The sequence below is a fragment of the Bradysia coprophila genome, unplaced genomic scaffold (assembly GCF_014529535.1).
Source record: "Bradysia coprophila strain Holo2 unplaced genomic scaffold, BU_Bcop_v1 contig_151, whole genome shotgun sequence".
Classification (NCBI taxonomy): Eukaryota; Metazoa; Arthropoda; class Insecta; order Diptera; family Sciaridae; genus Bradysia; species Bradysia coprophila.
In genome coordinates this window covers 3193611-3217434 of record NW_023503423.1, presented here as the reverse complement: position 1 = coordinate 3217434, position 23824 = coordinate 3193611, and the positions used below count along the sequence as shown (strand labels likewise).

General features: G+C 35.5%; 3 protein-coding genes across 4 annotated transcripts in view; 1 reads left to right on the top strand and 2 right to left on the bottom strand.

Moving 5' to 3' along the window:
• The window catches only part of LOC119074482 (arginase, hepatic), a 35678-nt gene that overhangs the window by 9396 nt on the left and 2458 nt on the right, over positions 1 to 23824 (bottom strand). The window lies entirely within an intron of this gene.
• Positions 1522 to 5934, top strand: LOC119074481 (protein elav). Of its 2 annotated transcripts, none has more exons than XM_037180628.1 (2): positions 1522 to 3017; positions 3149 to 5934. In XM_037180628.1, exons 1-2 carry the CDS (start codon positions 1903 to 1905, stop codon positions 3153 to 3155), a joined length of 1122 nt encoding a protein of 373 aa, XP_037036523.1. In that variant the 5' UTR covers positions 1522 to 1902; the 3' UTR covers positions 3156 to 5934. The 2 variants fall into 2 exon arrangements, with proteins under 2 accessions (XP_037036523.1, XP_037036522.1); XM_037180627.1 differs by having other exon boundaries at positions 3112 to 5934.
• Positions 13288 to 23027, bottom strand: LOC119074480. The gene is made up of 7 exons (XM_037180625.1): positions 22906 to 23027; positions 14928 to 15248; positions 14358 to 14869; positions 14019 to 14118; positions 13855 to 13944; positions 13639 to 13794; positions 13288 to 13586 (listed from the first exon to the last, which is right to left on the bottom strand). The coding sequence occupies exons 1-7, from the start codon at positions 22930 to 22932 to the stop codon at positions 13533 to 13535; spliced, it is 1260 nt and encodes a 419-aa protein (XP_037036520.1). The 5' UTR covers positions 22933 to 23027; the 3' UTR covers positions 13288 to 13532.

Here is a 23824-nt window from a genome sequence, read left to right as displayed (position 1 = left end):
TGGTCTCAATACCAATGTTATTCCAGTTTCCTGGCATTAGTACACATATTTATTGAACGCTATGCTTCCTCAATTCGTTAGTAAGTCAGCAATTTCATTGATCGCAGAGACAATTATTTTATGGCAAGCAATTTCTCAATCAGACCCAACGATATCGCCAGCCAAAAAGCTTAAAAAAACTGGGACAACCTCATCTCAGTTCGAGATCGTACCAAGATCTGTTGGAAAATGTCGCCTCAGACATTGCCAAAGCAAGGATTTTGGCAAGTTAAACGCTTTTTTGGCATCTTAGTGGGAACACTGCCATCCCCACACGTGTGTATGCGGAGAACTCGTTAACAAAACCGTAGGGCTGGGACTTTGCCTGTGAGAACGAAAACGATGAGATATTCCTCGCTCTGAGATCGATTTTGCTTTGTCCCGGTAACCATTGAGACTCTGGGTACTTGTGGAAGAAAATGGTGGACAAAATAGGAAAGGAGCTGATAGAGAAAACCAGCCGAAGTTCTTCTTGATCCAGAGAATCAGCATAGCCCTACAGTGTGGAAACGCAGCGTCTATGACTAAAAAATCGGTTCACGATAGTCTTGCACATTGTTTGCTACAACTCATGTATACACGATCTTCCCTTGATTTTTGAACTGTCGAAAAATGCTACAAAAAAGGAATAGCAATAGTGCAAAATAACCAATGTTTGCATTTCCATCAAAAGAAAGTTCAAGGAACTCCACCCGAAAATGTTGGTTGCAAAATCGCATATAACATCGTTGCTGATAGATTCGATATTATATCTACAAAATGTTTGTTTGATCCCTTTAAACACCTTCACAACGTGATGTGTCTGTATGGGTGTTATATGAACAGTACTCGATTACACTTTTTTTTCTGTGTCCTGTGTTGTTCCCTCTACACAAAATATTTATTCCCTTTTATTATGCAACATTCGAAACAATATAAATTTAGAAAGGATATTACGTTATCGTCATGGCGCACATAGCATTATCTCTGAACGAAATTGTATTTTTGCCATATACCAATCCGTCTGCATATGTGTGTGTTTACTTTCCTCCCTTTAGTCCCTAGCAAAAATAGACTGATATTAATCTCAGCTCAGAACGTTGACCCCGAAACGTACCCCTCAGCAATATCGCACACACCATGTACAGTATGTACAGTATGAGAAGCCGTTTTATAATATGTGTGTACAAGACAGCTCAATGTACAACACCCGATAACAGCGAAATTGAATGAAATTTTATTCCGAAATGTTTCAGTGTATGTACGCGTAGACGATGTGTGTATGGGGATATACAACAAAGACCGGAGAAAAATCAATAAAATTCACCCTCAAAATGATTAAAACAACCGGTTTAGACGTGCGTAGAACATATTCCAATTTGCCGTCTCTTTTCGTTCCATCCCTGAAACTGCATTTATCGATTTATACTCTGGTGGGTATAACAAACATCAGAAAAATCGTGAGCCGATCGGATTGTTCGTTTTGGTTCGCGCAGAGAGAAGACAGAAAACAAAAAAATTGTCGAAAATCCAACTTGAAAACAGAACGAAATTTATTATTTCTGTTTTTGCTGAGGAAATTCTATGAAATAATTGGAAATTTGTGGTTTTTGTTCGGTATTAACGTGTTGGTTGTGCAAATTCGGCGGAGTTTTGTTGAATTGATGGTCGGTTAATGCGATAAAAGTTCAGACAAAAAAGTATTTTATCGGGAAAGCGAAGTCACAGTATTGTGTGTGTATTCGAATCATATTATATTCCACTATCGGGACGGGCCAGAAAGTGTGTGTATGCATTTGATGTGCCATATTATTTTTCGCCGATAGAAACTAAAGTGAATTTTGCGGATCGTGAAAAAGTGATAAATTAAAAACGATTGAACTAATGATGACCAATACAATGACCCAAGGTGGCCTAGACAGTCAGGTTCTCCTAGCCACAGCCCAACAACAACAGCATCAAGCGCAGAAACAAAATGGCGGTTCTACGGAGGGACCGACCAGTGATTCCAATGAGAATCGAACAAATCTTATTGTCAACTATTTACCACAAACAATGACCGAAGAAGAAATTCGTTCGCTGTTTAGTAGCGTTGGAGAAGTGGAAAGTGTCAAATTAGTACGCGACAAATCGGTTGTTTTCCCCGATCCATTGAATCCGGGTGCACCGAAAGGTCAAAGTCTTGGCTACGGTTTTGTCAACTACACAAAGCCGCAAGACGCTGACCAAGCTGTGAATGTACTCAATGGGCTGCGATTACAGAACAAAACGATTAAAGTGTCATTCGCCCGGCCCAGTTCCGATGCCATCAAGGGAGCCAATCTGTACATTTCTGGTTTGCCGAAAAGTATGACACAACAGGATTTGGAGTTGATATTCAGTCCGTACGGCACAATCATTACATCGAGAATTTTACAAAATGCTGGCAACGATTCACAGACAAAAGGTGTCGGTTTCATTCGATACGACACAAGGGACGAGGCAAAACGAGCCATTCAGGCGGTCAACGGCAGTATACCGAAGGGCTGCACCGAAGCAATATCTGTGAAATTCTCAAACACACCGGGCAGCAACAATAAATTACTGCAAACGCCATTGCCAGCATTTTTGAGTCCGCACATAGCGCGACGAATCGGTGGCGCCATGCACAATCCAGTCAACAAAGGTTTGGCGAGATTTTCACCGATGGCTGGTGATATGTTGGACGTTATGCTTCCAGGCACGAATGGGATTAGCGTTGCGCCGGGCGGTGGCTGGAGCATTTTCATTTACAATTTGGCGCCGGAAACGGAAGAGAGCACTTTGTGGCAATTGTTTGGACCGTTCGGTGCCGTGCAGAGTGTGAAAATAATCAAAGATTCAGCGACGAATCAGTGCAAAGGTTATGGCTTCGTAACGATGACAAATTATGAAGATGCAATGATGGCCATTAGAGCCTTGAACGGATATGCATTGGGCAATCGGGTGCTGCAGGTTAGCTTCAAGACGAACAAACAAAAGTAATTGAATTTTTTTCATTTTCTATATTTTCACTGTTGACCAAACTGAAATTTATTTATTTAACAAAATCTTTTTTTCTTTTTTCTTTTATAGCGAAATACTTTAAATTTGTCTTTTTTTCGGATTTCAGAGGTTAGGGACACTCAAATTGATATTTTAAATTGAAAATATTGAGAAAAAACAGACAAAAAAAAATATTTGAAAAAAAAACGATAAAAAGAACGAAGAAAGAGGAGGAGACAAAAATCCCCAAAATTTTCTAAATGTTACATAAAAACCAAAATTTTTAAAACTGAAGAACAAAAAAAAACAAAAATGAACGATTTAGAGATGCGAATTGAGATAATAACGCGCAAATGAAATTCATTCAATTTGTAAAGACACACACGGGTGTACACCCCCAAAAAACAACTTTCAAATGCGGATTTTTCTTTGACGGTTTTCTTTAAATTTTTTCCTTTCAAACTAAAAATAATGTCGAGTTTTCGAATATCAAGCTATGCTGGCCTGGAAAAACCAATTCTATGAAGGGACCTTCCGAAAAAAAAAAATTTTTTTTTATGCCGTGTACTCCAACAACTGCAACATCTACAATATCAATCTCCAAGATTTGGTCACCGAAATCACTTAAAAGTGTTGTGCAAAGTGATATACCAGCATCCTGGTATGTACTTACGAGTGAAATTTCGCCAAATTGAGTATTGCAATTTTAGCATAAAAATTGTCGTAATTTTGTTCGACTACAGACACTCTAAGCGAGTCGTGAATTGAAAGGTTGCCCATCATCCTAATTTCCCTTTTTTTAATATTTCCTAACGCCCTTTATCAAAATTATGTACGTCGGTGTCGCCCACATCAAATAAAAAAAAAAATCACTCGAAAAAGTCCTTCGGTTTCTATTTCGATAATGATAATGACATCCACCTACGTACTTTGGGCGGAATGGTGTGACCTTTTTCCAACGGGTATAAAATCAGTCACTCATTCACCATAGAGCGACAAAAACCCGTAATTGTTAAGATTGAGTCGAAGGGAACAAAAAAAGAACGAAAAACCAACAAATAATTTGTCATGTTACTTAGTGACGACAACCAACGAAAAATGCGGTGATAGTCTCAAAATTCTCCTGACCAATTTAATCAAATCGAATCAAATGCTCTGCGCATCTGTGACGATTGTGTACACACACACACATACTTAACGAGTGACAGAGGCATCGTTTACACATCCTTTTCAACCAATACACACTCAAATCGAGCAAATATATTCGTGTCGGTTTAAAAAGTTAAAATGTTTTAAATCTCCATAGCGAATTTGATAAAACAAGTCTCGGTGATTTGGTTTTGCTGTCTGCAGAAAAAAAAAGGGTCACGAATCCATTATAATATCGATACGACTTGATATTACAGAAGGGTTGAAGATTGAAAATTGCATTTACTTCTCGGCTGACAAAGTCATTGTTCGTACTTTAAGAATATGAAATGGAAATGGCATGCATAGCATGGTATACAATGTGTGCAATTCTATATTAAATCCAGCTATATTTGTATCATAGTCGACTATATCGTCAATTAATTGTTGGAATAGCTTTTCACATTATAATATGTTGGATGAAAGTCAGTATACGCTCGGCGGGAAACTGGTTTATTTTGTCCCTATTTAACCGCGGACTGATAAACCAGATTTAGAGTGATTTCCGGTTGGATTTCCATTCGGACTGGATTTTTTTATCCAATAAATTGATAATTGGGGAGAAAATGAAAAAAAATATTTATGATTATCATGCTGGCCGGGACGAAAATCGGTGTTTTCGTCAAATTCCATGACGGTCCGAACATGTACAATCGATTAAAAGAAACTCGGGATAAAAGTGATCATTTTCATGTTTTTTATTGACCTCGGCTTTGCCTCGGATCAACATAATTCACACGAAAACTGGGTTTTTTTAGCGTTTTATCACTTGTTATGAATTAAAGAAAATTTTGAAAAGTAAAATCCGTTTGACTGGTCATGTTTTTTCTTCAATTAAATGAATTAACCGAAAAATAATACTCAATCAATTCAAGCAAGAAGAGAATTATAATCTTTATGCCATTCTCGACCATATTTTCTTGATATAATAACTTTCATTGTCTCAATTTGATCTCATCGTCATAGTAATAATACCTAATCCCATTGAATAAAATAAATAAAAATCCTTTTAATCATTCAATGAATTAAAGAAGAAGAAAAGTAAATTAAATCTGAAAGAACGCGCTAATTATGTAATATTTATGAATATATAATACTACCTATATAATCTTACGTACGTACATGGATAAGTAAACAAAACAAACAAAAAATATTTAAAAGAAAATTAAATTAATGAACGTTAATTAAATACACAAAAGAAGAGAAAAAAATTAAATAAAAAAATTTAAAAGAATTAATTAAATTAAATTATAAACAAAAGGTTCTAGTCAAACTTGATCTTTGATTTTTTTTTTTGAGAGAGAGAAAACAAAACAGAAACAAAATCTTTCCAATTTTTCTTTTCTTTGATTTTGATTGCAAAAGAAATGGGAAAGAAAATTGAAACAGAGAGAAGGGATTAAAAAAAAACGGATAGAAGAAAAATACGATGGAATGTAGTGAGGCAAAGAGGAGAAAGTCGATAATTTATTTTCTAGATTAATTTAAATTATTTTTCTTATATTAATTAATTAATTTTGTGTAATATTTAAATTTGTGAAATAAAAGATTTAAAGAAATGAAAAAACCTCAACAATAAAAAAGTGGACAAATTTTGTACAAAAAAAAAAATGATAAACCCAAAACCAACCAACAAAAATCTCAGACTAAATAAATTGAGTTCTTTCACTGTTTTAGATCAAAAAAAATTAAGAATTTTCTCAACGAAATGATCCAATAACAAAACGACGAAAGACGAGTGTCCATTTTCGATATATAAAAAACGAAAAGTTTTTTTTTAAATTTATTTTTCGTGTTCGTACTATTTATTTACAACAATTAATTTAAAACAAAATAATTATTTTGAAAAGAAAAACTTTAAATTATTGATATTTTTTAGGAGAAACAATTCAAGCTGTACTTATTCATTACCTATATATAGATATATATATGTGAAACTAGGGACAAAGTAATTCTTTTCGTTTTGGCTTACCATCAAAATTATTGGGGTGGTTTCCGTGCATATTACAGTTTTCCCCGGTAATAATTTCTGTAATTACATAGACTCAATAAACAAAACAGAAAACGGAAACAATTGTGTTTTGCGTTGTCCTCTCTCGTGCATACATTACTTAATTTAATAATGTATTTGCGCACTATCCGTAACCTCATACAGAGTGCATTCACCGAGTAACAGCTGTTTGCATTATAATTTTACATTTCCATTTAAAATTAAAAAAAAAATCGTCGAAAATATCACCCCGCTCTTTCACTTTATTAATCAGATAATAGCAACGCCACCCCCGTCATGTATCTCTCCACTTTGTATATTAATTTATATTCAAGCGAAAGATCACACACACATATGCAATTTACGCAATTTAAATATTTATTTATGAAAAGAGGAAAGAAAGAAAATAATTTTCAATTTTTTTAGTAGGAATTATTTATTTATTTATATTATACACACACACCCCCCGTATTATATATAGAAGAAAGAAACGTATATTCATAATTTATATATTTATACATTTAAAAAAAAATTAATTAATTAATTAATCGTGTGACTGTGAGTCTATAAAAAACAAACAAAAATAATTGAGCAAAAAATAAGAATTTTTTTATTCAAAAACTCTGGATAAATAAATGTTGGATAGTAGACACTAATTATGGTTAAATGGATATACTATCACCCCATAATCCCACTAAAGCAAATTTACAGAGAAAAGATTGAAAAACAAAACAAATCCATTGTCAGGAGTGTTCATCATTTACAATAAAATATTTACAAGGAAGTATGGAAGAAAAATTGTGGCATAGTTCAGTTCGGCTACAGGGTCTAATATTTGGAAAGGCTTCACTATTTCCCGACATTTCATGAAATTTCCCTAAATCTTACTAAATTTCCTTGTTTTTCCAAAGATTTCACTAAGATTCCTCCAAAATATCTAAATTTCCCTAAATTACCCTTAAATTTCCCTTACATTTCTCTAAATCTCCCTAATTTTCTCTAAATTTCACTAAATCTCACCGAAATGTCACTAAATTTCCCTAAATTTTATTAATTACCAAAATATTAGGCCCTGGTTCGACAAACAGTACAATTTTCTGCAACAGTAATATTACCATGCATTAACACTAACAAAAAAAAAATCATCGAAACTGTAAGCAACCTAGTCATTTAATCTCTTAGTTTCAAAGTTTAAATAATTTATTGTAATTCAACACAGCCCGTTCTTACATTCGATGAGTAGATATGAATCTGAGTCGGTATTAAGTGCATCGATGAATGTCTTGATGAATTAAAAATGATAAAAACAAAGACTTTTTCGTTTGTAATGATAGAAATTGATTTGATTTTATGAATATGAAGAAGAAGCACGGTAATTATTACCATACAAATTTACGTGCGTCCTTTTCTTTTAAATAATTCGCAGAATGGGATAATTGTTACATAATAAATGAATTGAAAAGATGTTTTTTGTCAAAATAATTAAACAAAAAAATTATTAAACCAAATGTGGATATCTGTAAAAGGATGTAGATGTTTAGGTCCTTTATGAAATAATAATTGTACGACGATTTAAAAACAGAAAAAGTTTTTATGATAAAACAAACCACTGACAAAATGGGGATGAAAATATTTAACAAATTAATAGAACAGAAAAACCGTTTATTGATTGTCTCATTATTGAATAAGTCGATGTTGTGTGCAATAGATTTATATTCACATTTTATTGGATGAAAATTTTAAATTTTATATTAAAAAGAAAATGAAAAGAAAACCAGTGAAAAGAGAGAACGAACAAATGAGTGGCACCGAAAAACGAATGTCAGTTTTTCCGGAAGGAGTGGAACGGAGTGGGAATTCTCTTAATTTTAAAACAGCCGAAATAGAAATTTTATGTAATTTTTTGTGTTTTTTTTTTATTTTTTCGTTTTTGTGTTTTATTTTTGTCAATAAATCTTCATTCTTAGACTAAATTTAATTTTTTTAATTTTATTTCAAGTTGAATTGGATCCGGTGTTTCTCTTACTTCAAGGGAAACGTTTTGTGGAGAGTTAAATTTATTTAGACTTTGTCGAGCAAAGCTAGCTCATGAAACATTCAGGACCGAACTGGCCACCTGACAGCCAGTCGGCCATCTCTTAATGTTAAAATAGATTTGACATAAAGTTTTGTTTGTAAAAACCAAACGGTCCACTATGGCCAGTTCGGGCCTGGAAACACCTAAATGTTCTGTTTGAATTAATCAAGCAAATTAACAAAAATGTTACTCAAACTCAAACAATCAGAAATCAACGTAGCTGAAGTAAGTTTACTCTGACTAAGACCTCTGACGAAATGACAATCCGATTTTAATGTGACTTTTATTTTGTGTTTTCTTTTTTCACTTTAATTGCAAATTAAGTTAAATGTCATTGAGAGTTTTATTTTCGTGTAAGCCAACTTGTCTAACGCAAAATCCTAGAAATATCTTTTTTTTTTAATATTTTGTTTCCACCACATCCACAATTTGCAATTTTTTTTTGATTGAAAATGCATTTCAAATTTTTGTAAATTATTTTTAGTGAGTAGAGATTACACCAAAAATTTACGAATTAAATTTTCTTTTATTTAATTAAATTATAGATCCAAATCAAATTAATTTATTTATTAAAATGGATAATTTAAAAAAAGAAAATGAAAGAAGAAAAATGGAATGTAAAATGACGTGAATGGGATTTGCGCAATGAACTAAATAAGAACAGAAACAGAAGAATTAATTTTTATTTTGACGTAAAATTTCAATTTAAGAATTTAAAAAAAAAAATTAAAAAATAAAACTTAAAAAACGAATTGCAAAATGAAGAAAAACAAAAAAATTGAAATAGAAAAAAGTAACCATTTTACCTAACTACTTACTCTATGTGGAACAAAAGAAAAACAAAAAAAAAACATTTATAATTATTTTTTTAATTAAATAATCTTATGTTTGCTTTCATGTATGATTTTTTGAGTAAATCAATAAATTTTTTCGCTAGAAATTTTATGGTTTTATATCTTGATTTCAATGTAATCGATTTATGAATTGCCTAATATGTATAATGTACCAAAGTCATATTATCTTTTCACTTTTTTTATTTCATATCAAATTTACGTTGGTTGTTTTCCGTTGAACTTTTAGGTAAGTATTATCATTTTCCTACTAAAAAAAAACAAATGTTTCGGTAGATTGTCATGATTTTTTGGTTATCCAGTAACAACAATATTTCAGGGATTCCACATGCGTCAGATTTTTTATAAATAGCTAGAAATCCATACATGATTTTTCTTTACGAGCTACGTTCATGGAACTTTATCTCATCGGTCAGTGTGGACCGAATTCAGAAGAATCCAAGATGCTCTAAGTGAAGTCTGATAGATTTCGAGCTGTTTTGGTAGACACAGGACATGCCATGGATGTCATAACCATTAATAACGATAATGTTTAGACTCCTCGCCTTTGGCGAGATAATTTCGATCCAGATCTTTTCACTACAATTACCCATTGCAATTAAATCAGAGGAGGTATAACGCACAGTTATATGTGTGGACTCAATTTTCAGAGATCTGAGTCAAAGAATTCAAAGTTTATTGTTAACGAAATGATAATGATAAATTGGACGCTTCATGTTATTCCTCTCTTTGTAACCTGGTAGAATTTTAATTTTCGGTAGGAGTGTCCGTAGCAAGACATCAGAAGGAAATTTTATTTCGATGCTACTTAAAATTCCAATTGAAGAATTTGATTTGGTTGCTTTATTCTTTGCTGTCGGGGATCCACATTTTAAAGAAATGAAAGCTTCAACTATATGAATGACTTACTTATATGACACTCCAATTCTTATAGGTTTTATACGTTATTGCTTTTGAGTGGGGGAGTCTGATAGAATTTGTACTGACATACTTTAATCAACGCTATTTTTTTAAAGGAATGTTTTGCTTGACGTGCGGGCCTATTTTTGGGAATTTGTTTCTGAAAAAATCCGAAAATTTCTGAAAAGATGTCGAAAAAATTCTGAATTTTTTTTCAGGAAATTTTTACAAATTATTTGGAATTTTTATGAATTTTCAGAATTAAATTTTCCAATTATATACCCCGGGTGATTGCGGTAAAGTCGATGCTGAAGTATGCAGCCAAAACAGATACAATTTGGATATAATCCTGTGGGATCCCTGTAATTTCCGACGAATCATTTTCTTAAATTAAATTTTTTATTTCCAAAACAAAAAAATGACAAAATTATTTTCTCCTCTTTTTTACTTTCAGGACTTCTTTGGTTGATGTTTTTGGGTTTAATATTGTAGGTTTGTTCTCAGCGTATATGTACTTATCACATACACACATAAAATGTGTCTAACTTCATTGTTTTTTTGTTACATTTTCAGTTTTATTAAAGCAGAAACAAAAACCATCCGAATGATTTTACTTAAAAATCAACAACAAGAAAAATCAATTGCTTATTAATTTCCATTTTTATGGTTTCCATACTACTATAACCTCTCAGATCATTTTCGGTAAAATCATTTTTATTTGAAAGGAAAACGAGATTTTTATTACCATTTTCCGGCACCATTTCTTGATTTCAATTTTATTAATTTATTATTGAACCTCCTCTTTAAATACAATCTGTGATAAAAACAAATCTTTTTTAACTGAAATATTGTAAGTAATAAGCAATATTTAATAACGAAATTGAAGATTGATTAAAAGAGTAAATTAAATCAAAAAAGAAAAGAAAATTAATAATTCAAATTGAATCAAAATTTTACTGAAATAAGAATGTAAAGAGACATCTCCATGTACACGACACTCACAATAATAATCAAGTCGATTCGAAAAGCGACCAGTCGTGTATATAAGTTTAGTTTTTCCTTTTTTGTGAAATACAAAAGAAACATTTGACGAACTAAAATTTAGAGCGCACAAACGAAAATGATATTTAAAAAAAAACGAAATAAAAAATCAACCAGCAATCGAAAACAAATAATAAGACTGAAACATATGTACAAATAAATAATTTTGATAAACTGATGATGATGAATAATAAGAGGAATAAAATTATTTTGGACAATGATGGTTCTATTTTTTGAACAAGAGAGACACACACGCTCTTCGTTGTTGACATCACTATGTTTTCCTATTTTTATTTGTAAGAAAAAAAAACTTTTTTTTCTAATTTCATTTCAATGAACTTTGTAATTTTTTCTGTAGTGATAACAGAACTCACTGTCGACGGGAGTTGTTTTTGACCGTTATGATTCATCAAACGTATGGGAGGCAACAATCTAGACTCAGTTGCTATGGAGATAGCAGCATTGGAATATTTTTTTAGCAACTCAACGAGGTACAGATTAAGTCCACAGAAATTTAAAGACCAAAAAATGTGTATCGAAAAACCCGACATAGTGAAATCTACACGTTCCAGCGGGAATAAATAATGAAAAGGAGAAAAGAAGGGTGAAAATGACTAGAAATCGGGAGATGGCCAGGAGTTGGGAAATGACTAGAAATTGGAAAATGGCGAGAAATCAGTAAGTTAAAAAAAAAACGGAAAATCGGTCCTTCATCGTAAGTTGATTAAAAAACTATAAAATCGTAAAGATTCCTAAGAGTGAGAAACGAACAGGAACTGAAATAATTTGATTATAACAGGTGAGTATACAACGGGAAGCGAATAGCGAATCGAGAACTTTTACAGTAAAATAGAAAAAAAGCCTCTTCATTGAACTGTAATAGTGATCAAACGAAAATTTTAACTCGCTTCGCTCGCGGTTTTAGGTTTAAAACGAGCCATCAGAACAGTCGGAGCGTTTGCTGCGACTGAGCCCCGTACGAACCCGTATATCTATTGCGTACGTGACCCTAGTGCGTCTGTCACCCTACTTTGACCGTAAACCTATTGCGCCCGTAAAAGTAGTTGAATTCAAATTATTATGAAATGTGTACATCTTAGAAATCGCGCATAGCGCAATTACGAAGCCCCGTACGACGTTCCTTTCAAATGTAACACAAATTTCAAGTTGACCTAAAATTTTAATTTATTGAGAGGCCTAGTTACGGCCTTAGTCCAACGACCCAAATTTAATTTTTTTTCAACAGCATTCTATTCGGCCTTCGATTACCTTCCAAATGAAACAAAAATTAGGAAAATCGGATGAAATTTACTCGAGTTATACGCAAAATACACTTAGGGCCGAGTAGCGGGCTTAGTCCAACGACCCAAATTTTAATTTTTTTCAACAACATTCTATTCTGTGTTCGATTACCTTTCAAATGAAACAAAATGTAGGAAAATCGGATCAAATTTACTCGAGTTATATGCAAAACACACTTAGGGCCGTGGAGCGGCCTTAGTCCAAGGACCCAAATTTATTTCTTTTTGTCAACAACATTATATTCGGTGTTCGAATACCTTTCAAATGAAACAAAATTTAGGAAAATTGGATGAGATTTACTCGATTTATATGCAAAATACACTTAGGGCCGAGTAGCCTTTCACTTCTAGGGCCCTAACTCACGGTCCATTCACCCGACTTTAATAAACTTTTTTTCCTGGATCGGTATCGACAATACCTATCTTTTGTTGTAGCATTTGCATTTCCATCGTTTTTTTTTTGTCATAAATATCACCAAAGGACCTTAAATCACTTAGGTGGCCCTAACTCACGAAGGGCCGACCCGAATATGCCCATCTTCGAACTTAGCCTCACTATTTCGACTATCTTTCAGGGAAAAAAAAATTTTTGAAATCGGATTTGATTTACTCAAGATATCGACGTGACGGACAGACGGACAGACGGACAGACAAAATTTTTATTGCGGATTCGTCATCTATGAACATAGGCAAACACTTTGCCCTTACCGTCTGCTTCAAATTCCATCAATTACACACGGCATCGTAATCCTATAAGCCCCTTCGTACTTCGTACGGGGCTAAAAATCGTTAGTCGATTTTCTTCATTTCGGAATCGTTGTGCAGCTTTCGTCAATATACTAACACACTTTTTCCCCTGTACTCGCGTCATTTCAAAAAATTTCAAAATCTGCTGATATATGTAGTTATAATAAATGATATTTTACTCATGATCAGATCTTTATTAAGCAAAACTTTTATGCAAAATTGTAGACATTGTAATTTGTAACTTAAAAGTAATAATTTAGCCACAACTGTGTACTGCAAAAACAGTGGGTTGGCACAAGAACTAAATAAGCAAACAAGCATAGCAATATATAAGCTGAGAGACGCTAAAAAGCACAGTTTCGCATGTTCTCTCAATATCATAATAGCAGGATCGTCGTGAAATTACGGGTAATAAGTTAGGTAAACATTTCCAGCACGAACATTATCAAAGAATAAACGTTTTGGGTTATCTGGAAATTAACAGATGATCGATTATGACTCTAATTTAGGTAAAATTCATACATTTAAGCCGGTGCCAAAGTTTAGCGGATACATGTTTGCAATACGAATAGACTGCAAGTTTTGGGCTATATAGAGAAGCGTGAAGATGTCCTTTTGATACTTCACTTCGTAAGTGTACCATTTCGCTTCACAAATTACCCTCTCGATTCTATTATTCTGTTAAAGAAACAGTCAGTCAATTTGAGTTTGGTGAATGAAATCAATCGAACAATTTACCGTGTTGTCCAGTAACTGTCCCATATAACAGTACATCAACATTTCAGAATAAAATGACAGAGATGGTCCAAGACCACCAACAAAATTAAACTAAAACCAAAGGTGAATCGATTGTTAGAAAAGCTGCTTGCAATATTAGTGATACTTTCACGTGTTAAATTTACCGCAATAAATGCCCATATGCCACTCACAACCACAATAGAGGACATAGTAAGTTGTACAGTCGCAATTATTTCAAACAAATCTTTCATGTACGAGTTTAATCTAAAAAATAAAACGAAGTAGTAGATTACAGCAGAGACCATGTAAACGATGTATCACACAAGTGCGAATTTTTACGGTGTCCGAGCCGAAAGCGAGGTGCCGTAATCGCACTTATCTTGTAGTCGTTTACATGATATGTAATGTGCTTTAATGTGATAGGGAACCGGTCATTAGCATACGTGATTTAAATTCAACGTACCGGTTCCCATCACGCGCTGTTTGTTTTACTTCATATATACCTCGCTAAGTCTGTCAATTCCATCAATAAATTTTTGAACCGAAAATCGTACATCTTACCACGCTCCATTTTCTCGCACAAATCATCAAACGATGCAAAATCGAGCTCTACTAACGACACCAGGCCATCGTATATATCAACAAATACAAGTAATAAGCAACTGATAGCGACACAAATTGAACAGCCAAAGCTCGCAAAGAAAACGTTATAGCAAGTGTTCACTAAATATCCCCGTAAGTTGTTTGAATTGATAATGGGTAGCCAAAGCGGCGAAATTACTGTCAAGATTCCGTTGAAAATGTAATTGTAGCACGGGAAAGCTACATAGAAACTAATACCGCCCACTATGAGGCCGATATTAATTTTAAAGTGATACTTTAGCTTCGTTATAACATCGACGAAGATTTGCTGTCGTGGTCCTGTTGAATTGCTATTGAGAACCTGGAACATGTAACCCACTGCCGACATATATTTCTTGTGGTGACGGCTCAGAATTGTTAACTTTGTCGAAACCTGTGTGCATGAATGCTGTCTGAGTAAAATAAAAATCGAAAAATATTTTACCACATACCGTTGCGGTGAAGCAAATAAAGCCTATCAAGATCAGGCAATCCACCGACGGGTACATATGGTATATGGTGTAGGTTTCATCAATAATCATTGTAAAATTGAAACAGGCACCGAGTACGGTTCTAGCATTGAGTTTCCAATCATCAATGAATTCCACCCCCATAAAGTATGCAAACGAGTTGACGAATTTCATAATTCCAATCATCTGATGGAAAGCCGTTTCTAACTTTTCTTCCGTCTTCTTGAAAAATCCTTCCTCGAACTTTAACCCTGTGCCGTCCTCAGTCGAACCGAGTTCGACAGCAACACTTTCTGAAATTTTCTATTGAAAAATTAAATTTAAATTAGAAGGCGTATGTTGTAATGGTCATGGTTGTTGCTTTGACATTTTTGATTTGTTGAAAAAAAAATCAATTCCAATGGATGATAGCAGTGACGAAGACAACGAATTTAGCGACGAGGATTGCAATGTCGATGAAGAAGCAGACTCTGATTGGGATTCGAAAGATGATATCCCCCTAGGGAAACGGATTTGGGATGAAGATTCAGACGATGACGCTCCGCTCTCGACTCGTATTTGGAAGTCATATAGGGTAGATGACACTGAATTCAAAAAATTTGAATTTACCGTCCCACGATCCGGTTTTCAAATACCACCCGAACAGAGGCCATTGGATCCATTTGGATATTTTCAATTGTTCTTCACAGACGAACTGATTAGCGAGATTGTTGTTGCAACAAACGCATATTCACTTGAAAAAATAAATCGTAAACGACCTCTGCAACGCTTCTCGATTTGGCATGATTGGGTTGATGTTACGGTACCGGAAATGAAGGCGTTCATAGGAGTAATTTTGAATATGGCTATCAACCCGAAACCGGAAATAGTTGACTATTTTTCTGAAGATTGGCTTTCCAAGATGCCGTTTTTCACCGATGTATTTGCAAGAAAAAGATTTCTACAAATTTTTTGGATGTTGCACCTACCTACGGGCACTACAACTTCAACGAAGGCTCCAGGTTCGAAAACTCGTTACGTGTCGAATCAAATCATGAACAAGTGTCAAGAATATTTCGTGCCGAACCAAAAAATTGTGATTGTTTAATTAGATCAGATCAGCCATTCACGTCCCGAATAGTTTTACACCTTATCGATATGTTGTTGTCGAATGCGAAAGGTACAGGCTACCAGTTATACACGGACAGATTTTACACTAGTCCCGACTTAGCGCTGGAGCTACACAAACTAAAACTTCATTTAACTGGTACAGTGAAAACCAACCGAAAGAACCTGCCACCAAATTTTAAAAAGCTCAAACTCAAAAAGTATGAGGTCAAGGCGTACCAAAAGTGTTCAAAAATTATGGCATTGTCTTTCTTTGACAAAAGAATAGTGTCAATGGTTAGCACATGCCATAATCCAGACACCGAATTGGTCAAACGGACTTTGAAAAAAGGAGTTTCTGAAACTTACCAAAAACCAAAGGTGATCATTGATTACACTAAAAACATGGGTGCCGTGGACAGAGCCGATCATTATTGTGGTAGCTATGCGTTTACACGAAAAACTGTGAAGTGGTGGCGAAAGTTGTTCTTTTGGTTAGTTGAAGTCGCAATTGTCAATAGCTTTCACCTTTGGACGATTGACAGAACGGAGAAAATGTTACAACCAATGGATCATTTACAATACAGGCGAAAATTGATTGAACAGCTTGTTGAAGGTTGCCGAAATCGTTCACGCAAAAGAGGCCGCCCATCGACAACCGATGACGAAGAACGACTCAATGGTAAGCCTCACTTCATTGCGAAAAAGCCAAAGAAAGGTACGAAAGATTGTGCCGTATGTAGCAACCGAAATATTCCAGGTGGCCGAAAAGAAACCTCATATTTTTGTGAAACTTGCACCCGTAAACCTGGATGTCATCCAGGTAAATGCTTCAAGGATTATCACACAAAAAAAAGTTATAAGTGAGTTGAGGGCTCATTATTATGTATTTATACTAAAACAATGATAAAATTGCAAAATTCAATTGTAAACAAGGCATCAGAACAGTCGGAGCGTTTGCTGCGACTTAGCCCCGTACGACCCGTAATCCTATTTCGTCCGTAACCATAATACGTCCGTAGCCGTAATACGCCCGGAACCCTAATACGTCTACAACCCTCTAATGCGTCTGTTATCAAAATGCAAGTCAAGTTCAGCATGGTCAAATTTACTGAAAGTGTTCATTTTTTAAATTGCGCATAGCGCAATTACGAAAGCCCGTACGAAGTACCTCTCAAATAAAACCAACAATTTACGACATTATTTTAGAAACCCAAACTTTTTTGCCAACTTTCCATTGCCTTAGTCCAAGGGCCCAAAGAAACTTTTTTTGCCATCATTCTATTTGGCATTCAATTATCTCTCAAATGAAACAAAAACTAGCAAAATCGGATGAGATTTACTCGATTTATGTGCAAAAAACACTTAGGGCCGAGTAGCGGTCTTAGTCCAAGGGCCCAAATTTGAAACTTTTTTCGCTACGTTCTTTTCGGTATTCAATTACCTTCCATAAAAAACTAAATCTAGCAAAATCGGATCAGATTTACTCGATTTATGTGCAAAAAACACTTAGGACCGAGGAACGACCTTTGAGCCCTCCCAACAAGCCCACGTTGCATCTTACCCAAAAACAATGTTCAGCAACTTTGTTCTACTCGTCAATACCTTTCATTTGATATATCATAAGCAGCTATTGCGTGCGTATTTCGGTAGATATAGTCGAAAGACTGAAAAACACCTATAGGGCCCTAGCTCTGGAAGGGCCGACCCCACCATGCCCATTTTCGAACTTGACCTTACTTTTGTCGATACCAATCGGGGAAAAAAAGAATTTTGAAAAAATGTTGTGATTTGCTCAAGCTAGAGGGGTCACAGACGGACGGACGGACGGACGGACTTTTTTTTATTGCGGATTCGTCATCTATGAACATAACTAAATGCTTTGCCCTTACTGTCTGCTTCCAATTCGACGTGTTACAAACGGCATATTAATCTTATAAGCCCCCAGTACTTCGTACGTGGCTAAAAACCGATCTCATAATTGTAAAATCCTAACCACAAAAAATAACACTTTGAACTTATAAAACTATGTAATTTGCCACGTTCAAAAAATAAATGAAAAATCCCAATCCGTCGGGAAAATGAAATTTTTTTTATAATTTATTTTGGTTCTACAACCAAAATAAAAAAATATTCGCATCATTAGAAACAATTTAAAACGAACGAATTTTTTTATAAATTCATTTCTAAATTATTTCTCACTCTCGAACCAAACGAAACGACATTTTTGTTAATGCTGTCTAGGAAACTGTCAGCAGACTGTCAGCAGGCAGTAAGTTGCTAACACCAATACACGTATACAAATACAAATTGAAATGTCATGAATATAAAGCGATACCATAGCCGTACTAAAAAAAAGTCGATACATTTTGTTGACACAGTGTTTCGGCGTTTTTTAAAACAGAAAATGTTGTGAGTTTTGATTTCACTTTTAGCCACCTAAAAATGCGTTTTTTCCATATATCGTTGAACAACTTTTGTCTTAAAATAAGTCAACGAATCGAATGAATCAAAAAAATTAATAAAAATTTTTGATTTTCCTGACGGATTACGTTGTTGCAATCATCAACGATGGCTTTGATTTTTCTGTTTCAAAATATTGCATGGATCATGAAGATGCTCAAAGATCGCGTCGTATCTTGTTACCTTAACTCTTCAAAAGTTGAAGTATTTGTAAAGGGTGTCCCCAAGGTGGAATTCTTCCTCCTCTGCTTTACTGTCTAGTTAAAGACAGCCTTTTCACACTCATAAACGATTCAGGATATTACTCTCAATGTTTTGCTGACGACCTCTCAGTACTTCTAGTATGAATCTGTGTATCAACGATATCAGACGCAATGCAATCAGCACTTAGACTGATTGAATCCTGGTGTCAAAGTAATGAACAAACGGCGAATCCAAGCAAAACTAAACTGATACTTTTTACTCGTAAGAAAAAAGTCATCGGTTTTAAAAAACCAAAATTTTTTCACGAAGAAATTGAATTGTCAGAATACGTGGGAATACTTGGGAGTGTTACTAGATTCAAAGCTTTACTGGATTGTCCACATGAATTACGTTATCCAACGAGCCACGGCTTCGCTGTGGCAATGTCGTAGACTTTTCGGTAACGACTGGGGACTCAGCCCTAAGGTTCTTCACTGGATCTACACTTCAAAATTGTCAGACCCAGGCTCTGCTATGCCGCCGTTATTTGGTGGCCACGGTGTCAGCTTAAGACTGTACAAACTCAACTGAGCAAACTACAAAGGCTAGCTCTCGTAGGTATCACTTCTGCTATGAAGACAACTCCAACCGCAGCGCTCGAAGCGCTACTGAACATTGAACCATTACACATCCACATAGAATCGGTTGCCCGAGCGTCTCTTCTACGACTCAAACAATCCTCCCTTCATAACTGTGAATCAAATTTCGGTCACTCAAAACTGTGGAAAACAATGATAAATCAATCTCCAGAACTAAACATGCCCTGTGACTTAATCACGCCAACTTACAGATTCAAGAGATCATTCAGTGTCAATATCCCGGAGCGTGAACACTGGTCAAATTCTGACTTGAGTTTAAGTGATAAGGTATCATGGTTTACGGACGGTTCACGTTGCAATAACATGACCGGCTCAGGAATTTTTTGCCCAACTATGGGAAAAGAACTTTTCATTCCACTTGGCAAGCATACTACGGTCTTCGTAACAGAAATATATGGAATACTTGAATGTTGTAGATACATTCTTAAACATTGCGTCTCAAACTCCCCACCTGTCGTCATATGCACAGATAGTCAAGGAGCAATTAAAGCCATAATGAAATATAAATTTTCGTCAGCAATAGTACTTGAATGCCGCGACACAATTCAAAAATTGTCGGAATCTATCCGAATTTCACTTATCTGGGTCCCAGGTCACTCAAAAATAGCCGGTAATGAAAAAGCGGACGAACTAGCAAGACTAGCTTCTAGTACTCGCTTTACTGGCCCCGAACCAGCAGCCACAGTATCATTTTCTACCCTCCAACGAATAATATCGGACTGGAAAGCCCAAGAGTTCAAAAACCACTGGAATTCATTGAACACCGCGCGACAAGCCAGAAACTCAATTAAATTAAACGACAAAAATACAAAGTATCTCTTGTCGCTCAGTAGATCCAATATTAAAAGGCTCACAAGCGTTCTAACAGGTCATAACACCTTGAAAAAACATCTTCACACGATAGGTATATCGACTGACCCGTATTGCGACATGTGCGGCGATATTGAAACTACAGAACACTTCCTTTGCCATTGTCCAGCGTTATATCAAGTCAAGAGCAACACATCTAGGCTCGTATACAATCAATTACAACTCAATATGGAGTATTGCTCCAGCAGACATCCTTAAATTCATAAATAAAACCAAAAGAATTTAAGTAACTGTGGGGAAGCACAACAGGCCCATCTGAGGCTTAGGTGCAGGTTATATTCCACCCACTTATTCTATCTATCTATCTAGAATCTAGATCAGCACGTGTAATTTAATAGGAAAGAACTAAGCGACGGAACTAGTCGTTATGTCGGAGAAAGGCGTCCCGCTCCCTCGAAGGTTTTAACGAAATCTGACAATGGAAAGTTTCCTAGCGAATCCATTTAATCCAGAAGTATGCGTCACCCCACGTTTATAAGTATGGATGGTAATAATCGAACGTTATGAGGGATTCTTTTGAATTTCGACTGACCGAAATCGGTGCTATTTTTTCCGGGACTTTTTTTATATATGCCTAGTTAGGCCTTGGTGCCTAGGCCCCAAAACCAGTCTCAGACATTTTTGATCTTCCATACCTGGCTGGTTGTAAGTGGACAAAAGTCGAAAAATGAGGTTTCGTAGTTCGGATTTCATTTCCGTAAGGTGGCGAGGACACGGGCGTGTATGGGTTCGTTGGAAAGCTGAGGTCAAGTACTCCTGGGGCAAATATTAACTTCATAAAATTTGCTGATAACACTAGGCAACACAGGTCATGTACACGGATGGTGGCATAGTGCGTTGGATTGGTCTTGGTGCCCTGAATATGGAACACACCTCCGTTCGTCCCAGTGACGTCTGTGTGTAGACGTAACCCACTCGAATATTTGACAACGAAAGTGCACCGATCCGGTCGGTGTTTGGTGTGGTAAGGTATTCGGACCTCCTGAGTTCAAATAACAACTCCATTGGTCTCGATCACCTATATGTGGTTCAGACCGGAAAATGTTTTACCCACACAGCCAAAAAAATTTCTGGTCTGAACCACAGATAGGTGATCGAGACGAATGGAGTTGTTAATTGAACTCAGGAGGTCCGAATACCTCACCACACTAACGGCCGACCAGATCGGTGCACTTTCGTTGTCATATATTCGAGTGGGTTACGTCTACACACAGACGTCACTGGGACGAACGGAGGTGTGTTCCATATTCAGGGCACCAAGACCAATCCAACGCACTATGCCACCATCCGTGTACATGACCTGTGTTGCCTAGTGTAATCGGCCGAAAATATGACTTCTGGAAAATTTCTCAGAATCGATGGAACCTCCGTGAACTTTGATGAGAGCTGTGACCTCACTAATGCAATTATTTGATTAAATTATTACTTATTATTGGAAGGCCTCAGCTTTACAGCGATACGCATATTTACTAGTTTGGCGGAGTGAAACACACAGTTTTCATCTGTTACGTAGTCACGTACCAAACTACTAAATATGGATATCGGTGTAAAGCTGAGGTCCTCCACATTCATAATAAGTAATAATTTAATCAAATAATTGCATAAGTGAGGTCACAGCTCTCATCAAAGTTCACGGAGGTTCCATCGATTCTGAGAAATTTTCCGGAAGTCATATTTTCGGCCGATTATCATCAAATTTTATGAAGTTAATATTTGCCCCAGGAGTACTTGACCTCAGCTTTCCAACGAACCCATACACGCCCGTGTCCTCGCCACCTTACGGAAATGAAATCCGAACTACGAAACCTCATTTTTCGACTTTTGGCCACTAACAACCAGCCAGGTATGGAAGATCAAAAATGTCTGAGACTGGTTTTGAGGCCTAGGCACCAAGGCCTAACTAGACATATATAAAAAAGTCCCGGAAAAAATAGCGCCGATTTCCGTCAGTCGAAATTCAAAAGAATCCCTCTATTAGTTTTGGTTTGAGCGTTAAAAATAATTACATTTACAAATATTTCCATCTAATTGGTACCAATTTGATGATAATAACGGTAGCGAGAATTAAAATATTTGTAAAAGGAAAAATTCCAATGGTTGTCGATCAAAAAATATTGGTCGAATATAATTTCCCATATAAGTATTTGCGCACACCCCTCGTATATCCAGGCTTTAACATTTCAAATGTCTCACTGTCATTTTTTTCAAAGAATGTCATTGTGAATTCGCAATGACACAATGAAATTCTCAGAAAAATTTGACAGTGAGACATTTGAAATGTCAAAGACTGTAAGTATTTGCGCACACATTTGACAGAATCCTACTAAGATCATAGGATTCCGCGTTAGTTACGGGTTGATGTGGTTTTGCATGAAAATTATGAATATTTTACTAGCAGTGGATAAAATCTTGTTGCTAACACGTATGTAAATGGGGTTGTTTTGGGCACACGATTCAGAACTCGCTTCGCTCGTATCGGCAATCACACATCTAGTCCGCAAACAACCCCATTTACTAAGTAGTTAGAAAAATAGCTATTTTGTATGAAGTAGTGATACGTGTTGGAAAAATAATAATTCTAAGTAAACGGCGAAGAAGAATGGCGTCAATTTGTAACGAAGAGGGAAAATTGTGCAAATGGTTTTTGATAAAATAAACGGCTTCATTAAAAAACGAAGTAAATTTTAGCTTCACTTCACCTTCAAAGTGTCTTTTCCTTTAGCCATTCTACGATTTTTTGTTTCCTGGTTTCTCGCACTGTCTTTACGGTTTTTATAAAACGCAAATTATAACCTGATCATAACCACATCACATAATCAACTAAAGTTCTAACTTAATTGACTCGTTTCAATCGGTCTGCCAAGATTCACACAGATTGGTTAATATGCGTCCATGCATTACAAACCTAATAGGTCTTCATTACTCATTTAACAGTGCCTATAATAGTAGATTGCCTACGTGGGAAAACGAGATGTTAACAGAACGTGCACACTAATCAGTGCAAACGTTACGTCTAGATTAGGCCTGTTCATTTTAGAGAAATAGTCTCAAATTCATCTGGCATGGTGTCTATCTGGTCCGGAAGGCTAAAATATTGGACCCGCATTTTTTTTAGAATTTTAAAAAATAGTTTAGATCTGGGGAGCGAAGCATTTGTTCATATGTACGAATGCGTTGGTTAGAAGAGTAAAAAAGATATACACCATCATTCTCCTCTCTTCTAACCAACGCTTTCGTACATTTGAACAAATGCTTCGCTCCCCAGATCTAAACTATTTTTTAAAATTCTAAAAAAAATGCGGGTCCAATATTTTAGCCTTCCGGACCAGATAGACACCATGCCAGATGAATTTGAGACTATTTCTCTAAAATGAACAGGCCTAGTCTAGATACACTTTCAGTATACCCAGTTGAAAATGGGACATGTCTGATCATTTGCTTTAGCAAGAATAGAGACCTGACTGGCAGCACTGAGGTGAATTTATTTAAACACCCTTCGGTGCTGCCAACCGGCCTTTTTCCAAATGAGACAAAAAACAAAATTCATTCGTAATCCACTTTTAATTACGCTCTATTGGAAATGTACCACCACATACGCGTACTAATAATGAATGCACT